The sequence below is a fragment of the Acipenser ruthenus genome, chromosome 14 (genome assembly GCF_902713425.1).
Source record: "Acipenser ruthenus chromosome 14, fAciRut3.2 maternal haplotype, whole genome shotgun sequence".
In the NCBI taxonomy this organism is placed as follows: Eukaryota; Metazoa; Chordata; class Actinopteri; order Acipenseriformes; family Acipenseridae; genus Acipenser; species Acipenser ruthenus.
The window spans coordinates 20955236-20976117 of record NC_081202.1 but is presented as its reverse complement, the minus strand read 5'-3'; the positions used below and the strand labels follow the sequence as shown (position 1 = coordinate 20976117).

At 35.7% G+C, this 20882-nt stretch overlaps 1 protein-coding gene across 4 annotated transcripts in view; it reads right to left on the bottom strand.

The window, feature by feature from the left end:
• Positions 1-20134, bottom strand: part of LOC117968773 (TBC1 domain family member 22A-like) — a 195755-nt gene extending 175621 nt beyond the window's left edge. For 2 of the 4 annotated variants that reach the window (XM_058986100.1, XM_058986101.1), the window contains exons 1-4: positions 19923-20134; positions 18860-18916; positions 15664-16022; positions 11188-11367 (exon numbers count right to left, since the gene is read on the bottom strand). In XM_058986100.1, coding sequence (XP_058842083.1) covers positions 11188-11367; positions 15664-16022; positions 18860-18916; positions 19923-20017 — 691 coding nt within the window. In that variant the 5' untranslated portion in view covers positions 20018-20134. The remainder of the gene's footprint in view (positions 1-11187; positions 11368-15663; positions 16023-18859; positions 18917-19922) is intronic. The other 2 variants (XM_058986098.1, XM_058986099.1) reach the window with 1 other exon arrangement.
• Between the last annotated feature and the right edge of the window lie 748 nt (positions 20135-20882).

Genomic DNA, 20882 nt, shown 5'->3' with positions numbered 1-20882 from the left:
GGAAAAGACAACAGTGAGTTCTGCACACATTGTGACTAGCCTGTGCAGCACGTCGAAATCTCTGGATAAGCAGCTGGAAGGTTAAAGTTTCTTAAAAGAAAAAAAAAGAAATAAAACACACACTTACAATCCCTTTAAAAGAAATACATTTATATTTAGCCAACGTTTCGGTACTGGAGTACCTTCAAAACAAACCAGGGGGGTAAAGGTGAACAAACAAATATTTGTTTTCAGTTAATTACTTTCTGTTTCCCCGCTTTGACCGTCTCAAAGCAAGATTCAGAATTCTGTATCCCCGCATGATTCCATGGTTGTGCAGATGCAGTTTTTCAAAGCTGGACGTGGATGCTAGATATTCCTGTGCTTGAGTCTCGATGTGTTCTCAAGCACTGCCATTGAGTTCTGCTGCAGTTTGTAACAAATATTGAAAACAAGACCAAACTAATTAATTCTGTAGCAGAATAAAACAGAACATTTAACAACACTGATTTTCTACAGTACGCTCAGCCTCCTGCGTTGCTAAATACACAAAACCCTTGATTAAAAGCAACCTTATAAAACTGTATTTTTCTTTTAAAACATTTTAATTTGATTACATGTAAATACTGTTCAGAAACATCAAGAGTTCACGTATCTCGATCTACGCAGGTCTCAAACCTAAGGGGATACAGAATTCTATGGGGATACAGAAATCTGCGTAACACCGGGACGCCTCCCTTCATCCTACGGAGACCCACTGAAGATGTAGCTGGTGCCGGCTGCTGCCTCCTTGGTCGCTGTCATTCTGACAAAGTGAGAGCCGGACTACCTGTCCTTTGGAGTGCCCATATACTAAAATAAAGGGTGTGTAACCCGTGCCATGATGACTGGCAAATGAATCATTTAGCTTGCCTTATTCGTGCATATTATTATATTAGTGAATAGAGCGGTCACGTCTTCCTTTTGTGCGCAGTATGGGTTTCTGTTTCCATGCAGTATTTCAGGTAATTTACCACCGTTTAGTGCATGAGGCCCTAAATGTTTAAAAGACAACATGTTATATAAGAACAGATTAAAGTACGTTAATATCATGTTTCGTCTGGTTTTTTTTTTGGATTTCATGATTTTTAATAGTGTGTGTTGATTAGTGTACGGTGGCTACCTCTAATCAAGTTCACAGTGTACTTTCTCTTGCACTCGCTTTGCTCGCGGGCCTGACACAGTAAGCGTGCAGGAAATACTCTTGACTTGATTAGAGGTTGCCACCGAACACTTGCATACAGTTTGCACTGCTAAAATGGTGGTCACGAAACAACAAGCTTCTGACGGAAACAAAGATCAATGTTAACTACACTGGAAATGCAACCAATCTCTCCACCCACTTGAAGATGCCAAGACATTAATGCAGATTGAAAATCTGCCACTCGAACAGAAACACCAAAAGAGCGTTCAATCCAGCAGCTGATAGAGTAAGCATATATATAAGAAATGTACTAAACAAATATTAAAAAAAGGAAACAAAGAAAGAGCTATGGAGACAGTTAAGAAAAGTGGATAAACTAAAAAGAGATGATCTACTAGATTATAAAAATAGAGATAAAAAGGTCAAGAGACCCATTAGTAATGACTTACTCTAAACTTGTGCCTAATATTTCTAAGATAGTTTGGAAACACTGAAAAAATTGAAAAAAGTATTTCTTAAGGCTGCAGTTGTAGCATTCAAAAGAGAAGCTACTTTAGGTGATATTTTAGTTCACAGTAAACATAAAAGAGTAATTGCCAGAATAGGTTCTACAGATACTTGCACTAGTACATGTAAAGTGTGTAAATACATGGACAAAAGTAAAAACATAATTAAACATAAGAACAACACATATCCACTAAAAACTAGACTGGAACAAATTTATACAAAAGTATTCAGAACCACCTTTCATTAATTAGAAATAAAAAAAATTAATGAACCAATAGTACAGCACTTCAACAGTCAAGGACATGACATAAATGATGTAAAGTTTGTGGTATTAGTCCAGCTAAAATTAGACAATGCGACATATAGAAGAATAAAAGAAAGTAAATGGATAAATAGACTGAACACAATTATGCCAGCGGGACTCAACAGAAAAGAATGAACCATTGAACAACAATAAATATATAATATTTAAATAAATAAATAAACAAAATTCATTCAAAAGTTGTGCATGCTGATGCACTGGGGAGGCCAAATCAAGGTTGATTCTCAGAGCCAGCATTGCATGATAATATAAATATATTAGAATTAATATAGATTTATTAGAATTAATACAGATAATCAGAATTAATACAGATAGAAATGAAAATGATGTCACAATATATAGAACACCACTACATCATGTAAGAATAAATCATGGATTTGAATATAAACAATAACAAGTCGTTGTCATATCGTCAAAAACCTATAAATACCTCCAATGTTGTGATTCAAACACATGTTCCCTTGAGAACAATTTGTACAACATATTGAAACGTTGAGCAGCTGGCTCTAAAGGCTAAATATTTTGACAGGTTAAGTGTTTTTGAAGAAATGTAAGTGTATTAACAGTGCATGTCTTATAATTTAAAGGGGCTTATGTGATGTACCTCCAGCTAACACTGAAAAATGTAAACAAACTGGACTGTCAACATGGTTTTGATAAAGTAGAGTAAATAAAAGCTTAACTAGGGAAAAAAATAAATAAAATTAATGTGATTGTTCACTGTAGCTTTAAACTGCATACTTATTTTGATTCCCTCATTGCAAACATTAAAGAAATATTCAGGTAAATGTTTTGATTTTGAGGGTGTATGACACTTGGTTTTGTATGAACATGTTGAATCATTTTTTGCAATGTAAAAAAAATATATATAGCATTTATGTGTCATGTTTATTAATATGCTTACTGGTAATGAAGATTTGTTTTTAAATGCAAGTTTTGCAGTGAGCATATAAACAAACTCATGCTGATCTCATTACTGGATTATACTGTTGTAATATACAATAGAAATGTTTCATATTGGCATGCCTTTAAGCTATATTAAGCTAGTTTAAATATTTCAGCAGTTGATACCAAATTTTATATAAAAAAAAAAACTTAAGAATTTATTTTGCAAGTTCACAATAACATAGACATATATTTTTCATGTTGTATTAATTGTATCTGGATATGTATCATATCCCATGTATTGAGGTATGTTTCTATTGTATCGCTGTGATACCCAAGCATACAGCTCTACTGGCCACATCAAAATAAAACTGTACTGGTTTGTGGTACTGCATTGACTGTAAATGTTTACAGTCAATGCAGTACCACAAAAAGGAAAAAAAGCTAATTGGTAAATTCAGTGAAATAATCTCTTTAGGTGGGCAGAAAAATTTGAATTTTTTTTTTTTACAGCTTTATTTTACTAGGTAAGCACATTGAGATTAAAATCTTTTACAAGTGCGACCTAGCCAAAAAAGGCAGCAACAACACAATAAAACACGATACAAAAACACAGATACAAAAATAAAATACTTAAACAAATAATAATAATACAGTCAACAATCAAATAGTAACAAACAGTAACAAGTCTACTCAACTACTTAAAACATGCACAACTCTCTAGCAGATCATCGTGCAGCTTACTCTTAAATTGTACTAAAGTTATTTGGGATTGCAACTTAAGTTTAGATTGTAAATCATTCCAAGAAGCAAAATAGGCAAATGACCTTTTAGCAGCCTCTGTACGTACTTTAGGAACCGTAAAATTAAAAAATGTACGTGATCTAATACTGTAGTTACAAACAGCAACTAAAAAAGTATTCATGTATATATGGAGGTAATTTACAAAGAATAGCCTTATATAACAGAATATATCAGTGCTTCAACCTTTGGAAAGCCAAGGAGGTCCAGTCAACCAAACTGTATAACACACAATGATGAGTACTGTAATGTGAATTCGTAGTATATCTAATATACCGGATCCAGTTTGCTTAATGTTAAGGTTGATGCAAAACTATAGACTGTGTCCCCATAATCAATTTGTGGTAAGAATATACAAGCAATTAGCCTTTTTTTTTTTTTTTTTCAAAAAGAAGCCTATAATGAATTTCAATTTTTTTGCACGATTATCAGTATGGACCTTAAAATCGAGATTATCCAACCAGATACTTATAGTTATCAACTATCTCAATAACTTTAAAGTAACTAAAGATAATTCTTTAGTAGCGTTTGTCCTTGTAGAATACCATAGCTTTTGTCTTACTAGAATTTAAAAAAAGCTTTAGATTAATTAAGGCTAGTTGAATGGAATCAAAATCAGCCTACAAATTATTGATTGCCAAGGAAGGGGAGGGATTACATGAGTATAAAATAGTATCATCTGCATAAAGATGGTACTTACAGTGTTTAATGTTATCACGGATGTTATTAATATATAGGATAAACAATAACTGGCCAAAAATAGAGCCTTGAGGAACACCCTTATTTAACAAAACAGGATTTGACATCATATTTGCATGATTGACAATCTGTGATCTATTAGTAAGGTAATTTTGAAACTATCCAGCTGCTTGCAATCCAATACCAGCACACAATAATCTTTTACTGAGTAATGCATGATCACACAATAATCTAACAGTCAATAGCTTGTAGAGATTTTAAAATATCAAAACAACAACATTGAAAGCTGGATGAACATGGGGGGGGATACACTGTTACTATCGGAATTGCATAGAAGATCAAAATTAGAGGCATCACTGCTTTGATCTTCAAAAATATGACCTGCTTTTTAGAAATGCTCATTAAAGGCATTAAACATATTACTCTTATCAGAAATAATTGAATTTCCCGATACTATTTGCTGAGGAAAACCAGATGATTTTTTACATTGCAAAAGTTTAATTGTTTTCCAAAACCTATTATGATTATTAAAATCTTCAGTCGCGAGTTTAAGATAGTAATCTGATTTCGCTTTCTTAATTAAAAAGGTACACTTACAGTGCATTGCATAAGTATTTACCCCCCTTGGACTTTTCCACATTTTGTAGTGTTACAATCTGGAATTAAAATGGATTTAATTAGGATTTTTTGTCACTGATCTACACAAAATAGTCCATAATGTCGAAGTGGGGAAAAAAATCTACATATTTTTCAAAATTATTTACAAATAAAAAACTGAAAAGTCGTGATTGCATAAGTATTCAACCCCTTTGCTGTGACACTCCTAAATAAGCTCTGGTGCAACCAATTGCCTTCAGAAGTCACATAATTAGTTGAATGGAGTCCACCTGTATGCAATTAATACACCTGTTTCTGGAAGGCTCCAGAGTTTGTTAGAGAGCATATCTAAACAAACAGCATCATGAAGACCAAGGAGCTATCAAAACAAGTCTGGGATAAAGTTCTGGAGAAGCACCAATCAGGATTGGGTTATAAAAAAATATACCAAACTTTGAACATCCCCCAGAGCACCGTTAAATCCATTATTAAAAAATGGAAAGAATATGGCACAACAGCGACTCTGCCTAGAGAAGGCCGTCCACCAAAACTCAGTGACCAGGTAAGGAGGGCATTCGTCAGAGAAGCAACCAAGAGGCCAATGGTAACTCTGAAGGAGCTGGAGAGATCCACAGCTGAGATGGGAGAAACCGTCCATGGGATAACTATAACCTGGACGCTCCACAAAAGCTGGGCTTTATGGAAGAGTGACGAGAAGAAAGCCACTGCTGAAAAAAACCCATATCAAATCCTGTTTGGATTTTGCCAAAAGGCATGTGGGAGACACAGCAAACATGTGGAAAAAGGTTCTCTATTCTGATGAGACCAAAAAAGACCAAAAACTTTTTGGCCTTAGCGCAAAACGCTATGTGTGGCGCAAAGCCACTGGTCAGGATTGAGGGCAAGAGACCTGGGAGTGGGGCGGAGGTTCACCTTCCAGCGGGACAATGACTTGTGGTCCAGTGGTTAAAGAAAAGGCTCCTCCATCCATTCACAGAAAGTCAACAGTAGATGTTTTACATTGAACTGCAGTCCAGAGTTAAAAAATAACTTCTTTCCAAGTATCTTGCTTTTTCTTATTAGTCACTGCGTTGTTCTGCTTTATATTCATCATAAAGTTAAATTACCTTTCTAATTTCTAGCACTTGCAATATACATGTATTTAATTTTATTTCAGTTTACACATTTAAAGTTCGCCGGTGCCATGCTCCCGGAAGTGGTTCATGACTTCCTAACAACAGCACAGGGGAACTCAAGCAGGGATCTGTTAACATTAGATAAAAACAAGGCCACAAAACTGGCAACAATTTCAAACAGAATAAGTTTACTGTAGAATGTTGCTGTTACAAACATTGCAGAATTAATTAGGGTCCTTACATTTAATATGCAAATAACATCTAACTTTTTGCGTCAGCATTTTAAAACTAGAAGCTAACGTAAGCTTTTTTCGTGCACTCGAATATGTAATATGCTATTCGAATAGTTTTTTTTTTGTTTTCTTTTCGTGTAATCGTGTATTTCGACTACACTGACCCATCCCTATCTGATCATAAAGCCGACTTTTCACATCTGTAAACACATCTACAGTTTCTTCAATATAGATCAGGGATTGGCAACTTTGAGGTAACAGAAGTAGATGGTCACAAAATCCACTAAAAACATTTGGCGGGCCATACGTTTATTTTAGTAGGCTACATGATGTATCTTTGAGAAATATGTCCTACAATAAAGCATGTTAACATACAATTAATCATGTATTAACAGTATCTTTCCATTTGTTTATGGCAAAAGTGCAAAATAATTGCTGACTGAATGAAGTAATTCCCACCTGACACATGCCGCAGTGGGACCTGTGGTTTCAGCATAGGGAATTAGCTTGTATTCAGCAAACAGAGCACACGACCCAAACAATCGAACACCCATCCCACTACAATCAGACTTCTACCTTGAAAAAGGTACTTTACACTTGGAGAATAAAAATAATTAAATAGATAATTATTAAATAATGTTTCCAGGCCAAATAAAATGGCCTGGCAGGCCTGATGTGGTCCCCAGGCTGCCAGTTGCCCCTCCCTAATATAGAGATGCTTATAAAGCAAAGGAATGACATTTAACACATATGGTTTCTGAATGAGTTTCCCATTGGAATAATTTTAGATAAATGTATTGAATTGGTTTAAACAGTATTGATGTCAGTTATTAACTTCAGAAACATTTCCCAGTTAACTAGATTATAACCAATGGATTACATTACATTCCTTTGAATGAGAAAAGTATACGTGATATGTATTTCCAGAATGTGTGGACCTGCAGCTCCCCCAGCTGCAGTGCTATGCACAGAACCAAATGGAAGACGAGAGCAACACTTTTCATAAGCAGGAGTAGAAATTGCCATGGTAACCACAGCAGCTGCTATAAAGAAATACTGTCTGTAGTCAAATGCTTTCCTAAGAAAACAGTGGCCTCGTAATTCTATATACAGCCCAATACTGATTTTCAGACAAATTAATACTGAAAAAAATAATATAAAACAGGAACAACTTGGCTAGGCTTTTAAAAATGCTTCAAAACATGTTCAATAAGACCATACAGATTACAATGTGCAACTCTACAACTGTGGAAACCTCAGCTGTACTAAAAAAATAATTCCACCAAATCTTACACTATATGTACTACCATCTCTTTGTACAGCAGATCTCACATTTTCCTACATGAAAAATCCACACAATTATATATTTTTTATTAAGTCTGTCCAATTATTGTACCTTGTACCAATTATTTTCTCCCCAGTCTGAAATGTCCAATTATTCATATCCTCACCACAGCAATTCCCCACACAGCTCAAAAGATCAGAATTTGATTTTTAATGGTATTTTTTTCCTAGCATTTGTTGACAAAAATTTGGCAAACATCTTTTGCATTATTTTCCATGCTGCACTTTATTGAAGGAATGCAGACAACAAACTTAAGTTGCTTTTGGGAGTTTGAGTTCTTGTAGGAAAACAATTCAGAATCACTGTTTTGCCTATATCGACTTTGTTCATGTGACCTCTCGAAATTACTTGAAATGCAGCATTGCTGTAGCTGCAAACAGTGCTTGATACATTTTATTCACAAGCAGCTTTAAATAAATTCCAATTAAAGAACCAAATTCACCTTAACCATAGTATGTGCATGTTTCATATTGGAAAATGCGAGAGTAGTTTAATTACTTTACTTTAATTGTTTTTTTTTTGGGAGAGTTGGGGTAACAAGGACTTCCCATTTTAATCTAAGTAAAAGTACCAAGGTCTGTATAATAATATTTACACACAGCCAGCACGAACCTCTTTGACCTCACTGTGCAACTCATGAAGGTGAAGAGGCGGACTCAGAATTCTCTCTCTCTCTCTCTCTCTCTCTCCAAATATCACCACAACCCAGGTGCATTGCAAGTCACGAGCTCCCAGGGGGCGGCGCTCAATTGGCCGAGCGTCGCCCGGGGGGAGGGAGGGCTAGGTCGGCCAGGGTGTCCTCGGCTCACCGCGCACCAGCGACCCCTGTAGTCTGGCCGGGCGCCTGCGGGCTTGCCTGTAAGATGCCCAGAGGCGGCTGCACGGTGAGTCTGCAGAGTGTAAAGAAGAGGGTGGCTGATGGCACACGCTTCGGAGGACAGCGTGTGTTCATCTTCGCCCCTCCCGAGTCAGCGCAGGGGTGGTAGCGGTGAGCTGAGCCTAAAAATAATTGGGCATTTCAAATTGGGGAGAAAATAAAGAAACTGCTTGATATGTTAATGTATCGCACAAAGTGGCAGTAAATCCCATTAGGAAGAAGATGATCAAGTTAATTTAATTCAAAACAAAAAAACGGATTTTGCCTTAAATGTAACACTTTTCACTTTAAATGAAAATGTATGTTCAAGCACAGTTCTTTAACAGAAAATAATGCATTTGTGCCCTGACACTCACTTGATTATCTTATTCGTATCCTCTCTGTGTAGTTTAATTATGGACACAATTAAGTTCATATTTTATTTTGGCAGTGCATGTCTGGCAAGTCAGTTTATATATTTAATAAATCATCAACAACTAAATTTAGATAGATTTTGATGGCTACATTGCCTTAATTTGAGTTGACATTTTCAAAATTAATGCACATATGAACTTTCTGATAGCTACACAATTCACTGCAGGGGCATTTGCTATCATACAAGCACAGTTCACTGCCACCATTTTGTTTAGGACATTTAGTACCCATAACAAACCCTTCTTGTGCTGCACCAAAAAAATGGGTCTCTGAGATTCAAGGTTTTGACAATATGACAGTGGCAGCGTTGAAAAATTTAAATGCATAAACTCTAAGGAAGTGGTTAAACGTTGAATAATATGCTAGACGTATAACTGGTCACTTGACAAATTTCACCAAATGCATATTTTTAATGTATTAATTTTAGTAATTTATCATCATATACAGCAGTCCGTCACATGTCCGACTGTTATGGTGAGTAAGGGCAAATATTATAAAAGGGAAGGGGTTTGGCAATTGCCTCCAAGTAGTTTTTCTAATTGGTGCAACAGAAAGATTGACACTGGGGTGGGTTTTATTCTCGGTCGATCTGTTTCTTCATTGGTGCACTGTGTGTTCATGCTGTAGTGGGCGTGGTACAGTATGGTTCAGTCCACATGGAGTAAGAAAAGCGTTTTTCTGCCGTTTGTTATATGTGTTTAATAAAATTGCATCTCAACAAAGGAACGACAAAACCGTGGTATGTAAATAATTATGCCAAACAAAATTGCTGTATCACAAAAACATAGGTTCAATGCTTCATCATTTGAAATGAAAACATTCAGAATTACTGTGGAGTTCCTGAATGCAGTAAAAAGCAAACACAAAAGCAAGGTACTTTACCTAGATTGCTCCAGTAAAAACCCAACTGTATAAATGGGTAATTTTATGTAAAAATAATGTGTAAAAAATAATGTAATTGTATGTAAAAATAATGTGATATCTTGTAACAATTGTAAGTCGCCCTGGATAAGGGCATCTGCTAAGAAATAAATAATAATAAGTTGTTTTTATCAGTATTAATTCAGAGAACACATACGTGTAAATGAGTTATGTATAGGCTTTACTTTACCAGTACATTTTACGCAAATCATTTGTTTAAAAGTAACAAATAAATGTCTTAATCTATGTAATTTGTCAACAGAAGGGGATATTTAAAAAAAATATTTTTAAAAATAGCAGCTTCTTTAAGGATCCCAGGGTGTCAGCTTCAACAACAGTCTTAGTTTATGTTGACTCAGAAATGTTTTCATCTAGATAATGTGAGGAAGCTATAAAAAGGCCAACAAGATGCTTGGATATATTGTGAAAAGTGTTGAATTTAAATCAAGGGAAGTAATGTTAAAACTTTACAATGCATTAGTAAGACCTCATCTAGAATATTGTGTCCAGTTCTGGTCACCTCGTTACAAAAAGGAGATTGCTGCTCTAGGAAGAGTGCAAAGAAGAGCGACCAGAATTATCCCTGGTTTAAAAGGCATGTCGTATGCAGACAAGCTAAAATAACTGAATCTATTCAGTCTTGAACAAAGAAGATTACGTGGTGATCTGATTCAAGCATTCAAAATTCTAAAAGGTATTGACAATGTCGACCTAGGGGACTTTTTCAACCTGACAAAAGTAAACTTTCTTATGTTCTTGTGTTCTTATTACTGTTTCTTCATGCGACTGTCACTGTCAATAGTTATTCTAGGGCATTTTATAAAATACAAATCTAAAGTACACATCTTGATTAGTATCACATTAAAACACAGTTTAAAAGATAATATTAATAATACAGGAATGAGTAGTTAAATTGATACTGCAGCTTTGCCCCTTAAACATATCTATGTTGTAAAATCCCACCTGTGGGTCAAAGTGAAGGGCATCCTTAGATTTTCCTTAACATTTAAAAAATGAAGCCTCGTCATGAGCTATGAGTACTTAAAGAAGCAACAGTGAAACTATAAAGATATATACACTCCCCTTATAGTGATGCTCAAATGGCAATTTTATCACAATTAAAAAGCACAGAAGGTAACTTAAGGCATTGTTTAAACTAGCCCTCTAGCATATAATGAAGATTTGTGTTGTAGCTGGAAATTGTATTTCTTTTTTTTTCTTTCTAAAACAAGACAATATGCCATATTCAAAATCAACATTTTAAAATCAAAAGTAAATGTTAACTTACCGAGGTCAGTGTTGGGGCCTGCCAGCAGCTGTTTAAATTTGTCTAAGCGGAATGCCTCTCTTTCTGTCATTACCGGAGAACCCGACGTGTTCTGATCAGCCATTCTTGCTACTAAAGGTATTAGCGGCCGATGTGGGAGAGACTGTTGCCTTTGGAGTGTTGCTCTTTTACCTACACCCTCTAAAATAGCAACAAAGCAAAAAAAAAATTACTGCACATTACACAACATGTGCAAACAACTGCATTCTCATTTTCTTACATTTTGTGACTGGAGACAAAACATAGGCCATATTACATACAGTATATTCAAACTATTTTCATCACTGCCGTATTTTATAGGCATGCCTAGGAAATCATGTAATTATTGAAAAGCAAACCGTTTGCTCTGTTGGGAAGTTTAAATAAATGCAAAAACACACTACTCACACACTAAAATACAAAGTCACTTAATTTCAATTAATACAAAATGTGCAGATTGCACACAAAGATAGAAGTGCTGCTATTGAAAGTTGCTGCAAAAAAATTATATAGTATCAATCAGGAAAAATATTTTCTATATTACGCCACCACAAGATGACACTACAAGCAGAATTATGCATACTGAAAAGTGGTAAAAGGAAACAGAATGTCTTCATGCAGCATATCTTCCAGCTTATCTCTGTAGGGTTTATTGTGCTAAAGTTTAATGTAAATGGTTACAAAAGGATTGATCATTAAATCAGCAGGGATCCTAGGAATCCGTTTGCTGCGGAATGACACGGAAAAATGTTGATTTTCTATGATAACACAGAAAAACTTGGATTTGTAATGTAATAAATGCGTTAATAATGGCTAGAGTGATTGTTAATCACCGGCACTTGCTTGTGCAAAGTGACTCTGTTGCTGGTAATAGACGGCCCTATAAAACAGGGTTGGAGGCAGTATCAAGGCGAGATTTGCCAAGCCTGAGGACGCAGCTTGAAGTTTGAATGCAAACCCACAAAATTATATATATAACACAGTTAAGAACGGACGCAAGTAGTATTGTGATTATTAGCAAGTGATTTAACAAGAGCAGGGTTACTGCAAGTGGGTGGTATTTTCTACAGCAAAGCAAATTATACTGATTTGCCATTGCCTGCTGAAGGAAGGAGAAAACGGTTAGCAGCCACTGCTAATAACAGTGTCCATGTACTTTTGTGTTTGGATTTTAGCTCCTCCTCCTCGTTTGCGCTGTGGAGAAGAGAGAGAGGTGATACGGCCCGTAAGAACCTGACTGCAGAGAAGAAGGACAGTGTTTTGTTTACACTTTAAACGTGGGGCTGGCAGTATTTGAAAGGAACCGCGCAATGGGGAAGGAGCCAACCTGGCCTGAAGACAAGGCTGGCTACGAGGGAGAGAACTAGGAGATCGGCAAGTAACCAGCTGGCGACAGTGGACAGTGAATTGGACTCTATCAAAAGGACGAGAAGTGCAAGGACTGTGTTTTAGCCTGTTGGTTATGTATATATATTGCAGGGACTGATTTATTAGTGAATACCAGTGGTGATATAGGACTGAAAGTATAGTATCGGGATAACTGGTCCAGGTTAAATAAATATATTGTGGGACCAGTGATTGGAGTTAAGGGTCTCGGGGCAATCACGTATTTTTTGGGGTTACTGATGGGTTGATTATTGTATTGAGCACCGCCTGGGTAAAGCCCAGCATTGTGGATGTTTTATGAGTCTGTTATTATATGTATTGTTTTAAATAAAATAATATAGTATCATTGGGCTGGGTAGATAAGGTGTCATTAGGATTGTGGGAATGTACTAAGGGCACCGGAACTCATTTATTACAGTATGAGCACTGTGTAGACTGTTTTGGCATATCTTTCTTGTGGGGGAGGTTTGATATGGGTTACTGAACCATTCTCATTATTGCTTATGCATTGTGTTATGATTTTAACCTGTGTGTTAATAAAATATATGATTGTGGAACTTAATGTGTGGTGTGCGTGTGGTTGTGTATTAGGGGTTGGGTTCGGGTTAAACTGGGATCCTTTGAACAGTGGTCGGGTGGTATCATGTTGTCAGGGCCCTACGTAGGACTTTGTATTTATTTATTTTTTTTAAACTCAAATGCTACCACTTACACCTACTTGGTATTTAACAACATGATCTTGATAGCCTGTAGAATAAAATAAATACCACACAACCAAAAAGCATGTTACTAAGTAACACAGACACCACAGGTGTAAGTTCAAAATTAAATTTATCAGTATCATGGAAAAGTTAATACCCATAACCTACATGCACTAGTGCTTTCTCTCTGTGTTAGTTTACAATATCCATAACACATTCTGACTTTGCTGTGCGAGTAAGGGGTGAAGAAGTCATAATACCGGTTTATCTGGAGAATAAAAGTCCTTTAAAAATATTGACTAGTATAACAGAAATAGGATGTTTATCCTTTTGAAACAGATATTTTACAATGTATTAAATACTATAATACAAGAAAAGCTTATAAAACCATAGTGTTGTTGGTTCTGTGGCACAGAAGCACATATATCTGGTTCCATATTAGGTTAAATTAAGTTCTGTTTGCATGCCTTACTTTCAGGTAGCCTTTACCTGCAATTCCAGGTAATTTCTCCTCAGCAGTGTCACTGGGGTGAAAGTGTGTCACAAGCTGCTAAGCCTGTCAGTCAATACATGAAGAAGCTGTGGTTGGTTAAAGACAGGAAAAAATGTGCTGAAGCAGTGAAAACAAGTTCACTCCACAGATGAAATTACTTAAAGTACAAGACTTGAAAGGAAGATACACTGTACAGAGTTTTGTTTAAACTAGTACGGGACCAGATTTCATATTGTAAAATGAAATGTTATGCTGTGAAATATGTCTCCATAGTAAATAAAAGTGAAGAGCAGGTAAGATGTATGGAATTATATAATTATCTAGAACTATTTCAATGTCTATAATTCATTAAAATTAATATCCCCTCATTGTTGCAGGTAGCAATGGCACTGTGTATCATGAAGTGATGAAACTCAGTTGTCAGACAATGTAAACAAACCAAACAGTAAAGTCTGATTTCTAAGGATTTTTTTTTTTACTCAAAAGGCTACACTATGAAAGAATGTAGTAAACAGGCAGCAAGTCATACTCTCTTTAAATTTCATAAAACTGAACGCAACATGCTTATAAAAGGATCATGGAGATATTCACAAAGTATTCATCCCAGTGTTTTGTTTGTAGAAAAAGCAGCGAAGTTACACGTAGGAGCCCTTGATAAAATCTCCTGGAATATTTATTTGAAACTTTAATATCAATGTTTTGTTATCGCTTGGTAAATGCTTCAAGAAAATATTTTAATATATCTAAAATGGATAGCATGTATACAGCTATGGCCAAAAGTTTTGCATCACCCTAGAATTTTAGGATTGAGACAATTAAAAAAAAAAAAAAATACATACATACATACATAAACTTAATTTAGATCTTTTATTTAACATAGTTAACAAATAAACTACAAAATGATATTGCAAAAGTCTACCGCAAGTCATAATAGTAGTACAGCATTTCACGTTAGAGTTCTAAATGTCACATTTTTAAATTGTCTGTTTTTTGTTAAGTATATGGAAAACTACAGTGGTATCTAATTCAATATGTTAACGTAACATTATTCAGCAGGTTTCATTCGACTTTATGATGCAAAATTAGCTGATTATATAGGGTGATGATGCAAAACTTTTGACCATAGCTGTAGATAAAGAAGGAAGATAACATACCATTTTTCCCACATAAAGCCATTATATTACTAACCTCAGAATTACTATATATATATATATATATATATATATATATATATATATATATATATATATATATATATATATCATAAAATTAGTCGTTGCCAATTATTTTTATTATTTTCTCCCAATATGGAATGGCCAATTATTATTTGAAGTTCAGCTCACTGCTACCACCCCTGCGCTGACTCGGGAGGGCGAAGACGAACACACACTGTCCTCCAAAGCGTGTGCCGTCAGCCGACCGCTTTTTTTTTTTTCACACTGCGGACTCACCATGCAGTCACCCAAAAGCTACAGCGTCGGAGGACAACGCAGCTCTCGGGGAGCTTACAGGCAAGCCAGCAGGCGCCCTGCCAGACTACAGGGGTCGCTGGTGCGCGTTGAGCCGAGGACACCCTGGCCGACCTAACCCTCCCTCCCCCCGGGCGACGCTCGGCCAATTGTGACCCGCCCCCTAGGAGTCCGTCCACAGTCGGCTGTGGAATAGCCTGGACTTGAACTCGCAATGTCCAGACTACAGAGCGCATCCTGCACTCCACGTGGAGCACCTTTACCGGATGCGCCACTCGGGAGCCCCAGAATTACAATATTTTGATTATGTAACTGAATGTGTAATGCTTAGTCTAGGTTTAGTTTATTGGTTGTGTCTGAACACAGTCTATAACTATGACTGGAATATTACAAACACTACATTACAAACCTTTTGATGCTGTAATGTGTGCCTCACTGAAAGACTTCACCATTCTGTTTTCACTGTAAGAACTTGAAGCGGTCGGTGTTACTACTTCTTCTTCGTCCCTATCCTTCTCCTCCTCTTCTTTTTCAAAATGCTCTTCTTGCTGTTTCTGTTCATGTAACTTGCTGTGGTTTTCAATTACTTTATTGGCTGTTTCCATAACAACTTCTATATTTAAGTTCTCGGCAGCCATTGCTAAAAGTTCGTCGTCATCTTCTCCAACATCCCATGCATCACTCGTAATGCTTTCAAACTCCTGAAAAGTTGTTGCTTTCTTTGGTTTCACTGGTGTTGTATGTGACATGTTGCCGGTTTTCATTAAACTGAAAGAAAGGTTACACATTAATGGAAAATATGCTTAGTATTGTGATTATTTCCCTATTGCCATTTTCTAAAGGAAATTGGGCTTTTTTTTTTTTTTTGAAAAACAAAACAGAACACGTTCATAGTGGTTAATCATTTTGCTTTTTCAAGCATTCTTTGATTGAAATATGATCCTTACATTTAAACATGCTCATCCTATTCACATGACCACTACATATCATATGCCAGAAGTACAGTTAGTATTAATACAGTGCTCCCCCTTTATAAGGCGGCCCATTAGATAAATGAAGACAAAGATGATTGTGAAACTGTACTTAATTCAGATAATATTCAAAGTAAAAAATCAAGTTTTAATCGGAAGTATGACTCCATCTATATAAAAGTATGGATTCATCCTATCTGGTGATTTGGAGGTGCACAAACCCTTAGAATGATGTAATGAAACCTTCAAAACATATTACGCAACTTGAAAAAAAAACACCCAACAATAAAAAGGAAAACATGTCAACATGTAAAAAGAAATAAAAGATCGAACAAGCAATGGAATTGTTACTTCGTGGACGGCAACAAACACACACTACTTCCAAGGAAACCTTAATCCAACAAGAGATGACGATTTATGCTTCTGAAACACCATTAAACATCAGTGAAGATCCCCTGATTTGGTGGAAAAATAACCAGGCACGCTTTCCCAACCTAGCAGCCTTGGCAAAGAGCATGTTAAATATCATATTAAGGTCCCGAGCGAGCGTGTGTTCAGCAAAGCAGGGATGGTTGTGAACAAAAACTGTTCTATGAAACCGTAGAATGTGGATGCCATAGTATTTCTAAATAAAAACAAAAAATTAGCTCTAGAGAGAGCACAGACTTTGTTACATTGGACTTGTAAATAGTTATTCTTGTGTTCTCCGTTGGAGTTTTTTTTTTTTTTTTTTTCTAATCCGGTTGCTGTAGAGACATCTTAAGGTAAGACAGTAATATTTTTAATGTTTTATTAACTTTTTGTGGGGAACCTCGCCGAGTGTGTCACTAGACAGTGTCACTAGACATACATAATTAGAAATGTGTAGTTTTAAGTTCAACTGGAGAAACATTTTCTTTTCCTGATTAGATTTGATGAAAATATATGTACTTATTATTTACATGTTTCTTTTGCGTTATGAAAAAAATGCATCGGGTCTTTATGAAAACGAAGCGTCGATAGTAAAAAAAAAACACTATCGTCCCAGGCCTAATATATATATATATATCTGGTCTGAAGGCGTCATACTTAGTGGCAGTGGCCCCAGAATGTGAATCTACCATCTGTCTTATTCATTGTGAAATTTTGGCCAGTAGGGAGCTATCATCTGTGCTCCACAATATTTTGATTGACATGGTGAGTGTTGTCAATCAGATAAAAGCAAATGCACTAAACGTTCTTACTGTTATCCAGTGCCAAACACACATTTTAAAAACTGTGCCACTCGACAACCTCGCCACATTCAAATCAAGTGGTCTCTGTCACAGGCAGCCCCAACCAAAATTCTCACAAGAAATTTAAACTATCAAAATATGGTACACACAATCAAACCTGTGCCACCTGAAACAGAATGGTACAAAAGCGGAGAACTCAAGGCCATTGCACACTGGATGCGTTCCGTCATTTGGCATCCGTCATCCGAAGAAGTCGCACGTCAGTCCATTGCACACTAGATGCGTTAATATCGTACTTCTGAGCGCTGGTGTGCAATGGAGGCTTTGTAGTAAATATACCTTGTTTCAGTATTTTAATAACAAATAAATACAATTCTGTCGTACATAACTTTGAACACAAACATTTTTTAAATGTAGTATAAACTTAATGCTCAACAAACGCTAATGGAAGTTAAAACGTTTGCTAATTTTTACGTTTCTACTAGATCTATAATAATGTTGTTACGCAATACATAATAACAAAATCTGATATTACACAAACATATAATATTATACAACACAGCTGTCATAGCATCAGAAACCATATGACCAATATCTAATTTTTCAAACACTCGCTCCTGTAATAAATATATCTAAAAGTTGGGAAGCTAGCAATGAGCTACCGAAAATACTTTACAACAATGACCTTCTACTACTCTCTGTGTATGAGGACAGAAATTCCATCACTTTCATGTACTGTCCCTCTTGTCTGACTGTTAAGCCCCGACTGCTCTTGGCTGCCCTGTCACGCTTCTTTCTCTGATATTGTCTCCAGGTTAGGCCACTGTTTCTTTACTTCCCCAACTACAATTTAAAAGTATATGCTTGTAATAACCTATATTGCACAAAATCCACGTGTTTATGTATGCTATCAGTTCATAATTTCATGTTTTATAATACATACCATGCACGCCCAAGTCCGCAACAATGTCTTCCCATATGTTTTCTTTTTTTTCAAAGTCTTTGTAATCTTTGTTGGATTTATCATAAAGTAATTTTTGTTTGGCGACACACACAATTAGATTTTCCATTTTGTTCAGGCAACTCCAAGAATCCACGTCTTTTCCCAGTCGTTTTTTCATTGGTCAATGTATTTTTTAACACACGTCAGATCGATTGACGCATCACCGTCGTACGACAATTACAGACTCAGTGTGCAAGGTGCAAGATGCAAGGTGCAATAGGGAATGTACATGATCGTTTTTTTCTGTTTAGACGCACGTTAAATTTGGATGCGTTATCGGATCCAGTGTGCAATGGCCTTCAGGCTGTAAAAATATAAAAATGATTTACTATATTTTGAAATACCTTCTTAACTATTTAATAGTGCATATATTGTGTTGGCAGTATAGCACGTGTACTAAACACTTATATGACTTACTTTGCATGGAGAAGGGGATCAAAAGGTGGATGTTGTGCTCCATACACATGCTGAATGCTGAAAGAAAACAAAAATTAGTGTGAAGTGCAACCCAATCTGATCTAAGTGGAGGTGGATTTACAGTAAATACAGCAGTCACTCGTGGAGGTGGCAGACCCAACCGTATATGATAAGTTGTATTCTTGTTTTCGTGATGTACAAATGGGTTTACATAAAGCTGCATTATGTTAGAAGTATTTAAAATGTGTATTAAGTATTACAATTGAAATACATAAATTCTACAGTATAACCAATGTCATTCAGCAAGCAGTCATATCCACTGATCGTCTGTATGAAAAGCAACAAGCTGTCAGAAATGTGAGCCAAAATGAAACCACTATTAGATTTTGGAAGCAATCAGTGGTATTAGGAGGGCAGATTTCTCAGGAAATAGGTGTAATAAAAAAATTAAAATAAAAAAAGCTTCTCAATACATGCTAAAAAGGCATCAAAATCAGATTACTGTCGAATGCATTAAGTCTTCAATTTAAAAATACATTTGGACATGATGCTATGTTGATATGAGGCCCATAGATATAATGAACTTTCATTTTAACTGAAAAACAAACTGTATCAAAAGGACTTCAATTTCTTATTCGTAGTACATATTTTCTGCAATGCAGTAAAAAAAAAAAAAAAAGGATACTAAATGTCAAACTATATGATGATTGGTTGCCAATCTGTCCCTGTTGATGGGTACAGCCAGTGCACTGTCATCCACGTATTAACACATTACTCGTAACACAAAAAGCACATATCCTACAAGATATTTACAATAGAATTAAACATGAATGCATCTTAAATTACACATATTATGAGCGCTGCAAAAACACAACTTTTCAATTCAGCTTTAACATGTAATAATGCATCATTTTGCAGAGGGTTTAAATCAGTTTCCGTTCTTAGTAATCGGTGTAAATGTTTAATTTAATTACACTGGAAACAGTAAAACGAAAATAACCATCCCTTCCTCATAAGCTGTGTGAACATTGAACAATTCATGTAAATATAACACGTCACAAACCTCCCGGGGACTTTCGAGGCGTTCCTCTTCCAGAACTGCTTTTTGCTTCCGTCGTTTGACATTTTCTGTTTGTTGTGCGTTATCCCTTTGCTCATTTAGAGGCTGGTATTTAAAAATGATTTCAAGACAGTGTTTATTTACTCATAGTCTCTTCCTGCAAAACTCAGTGATCCGCCATATTGACAGACTCTAGCGAACAAGCACTGTTTCTATTGGCTGTGTCAAGTAAACTATGGTTTTCCCCAATGAAAAGTGAGAATCTCCTTATGTGATAAAACACAAATTCACGCCAAAAACTCGTTTTTGAAGAGAAGATGATGTCATATCATTTCTGGATTTTTTTTTTACGACTATATTTGTAAATGTTTACGTCATAGGTGTTTTGTTCTATTTCTAGACATACAAAAATATTAGTAGCACAATACAATGGAAGTACTAAAGGGATGTGTTAATACTGTTTGGAAAATGTAATGTATTCAAATCGGCAAGAAACCCTCTTAATATATTTTAACTGGAAATGGAAGAATTCATTGATTTATATTCCTGTTTTGAGTATCGGTATGTATAATCCCATTTCTATAACAAATTCATTTCTGCAGATAACTAATAATTATAAGTCAAATAAATAAATAAATAAATAAATAAATAATAATAATAATAATAATAATAATAATAATAATAATAATAATAGATTATTGGCCATTCCTAAGGAATTAGGAACCTGTGCAGTAAGAAATAGGGTTACTTGATTTCATTTCCAGGCTGATAGTATTTTATAAATTGTTTTTAAAAAATGCATTTTGCTGTGGTAACTATTGAAGCAGTGTTCCACCTCAGATGCTGATGGGATTTAAACTAGAGATGTGGCATGTGTCTGGAGCTCAACTGTGCATGACAGCAGAACGCATGTCTTGATGGTCCACTACTCTTTGTCAATCAGACAGAACAGTGGAGCTGGAA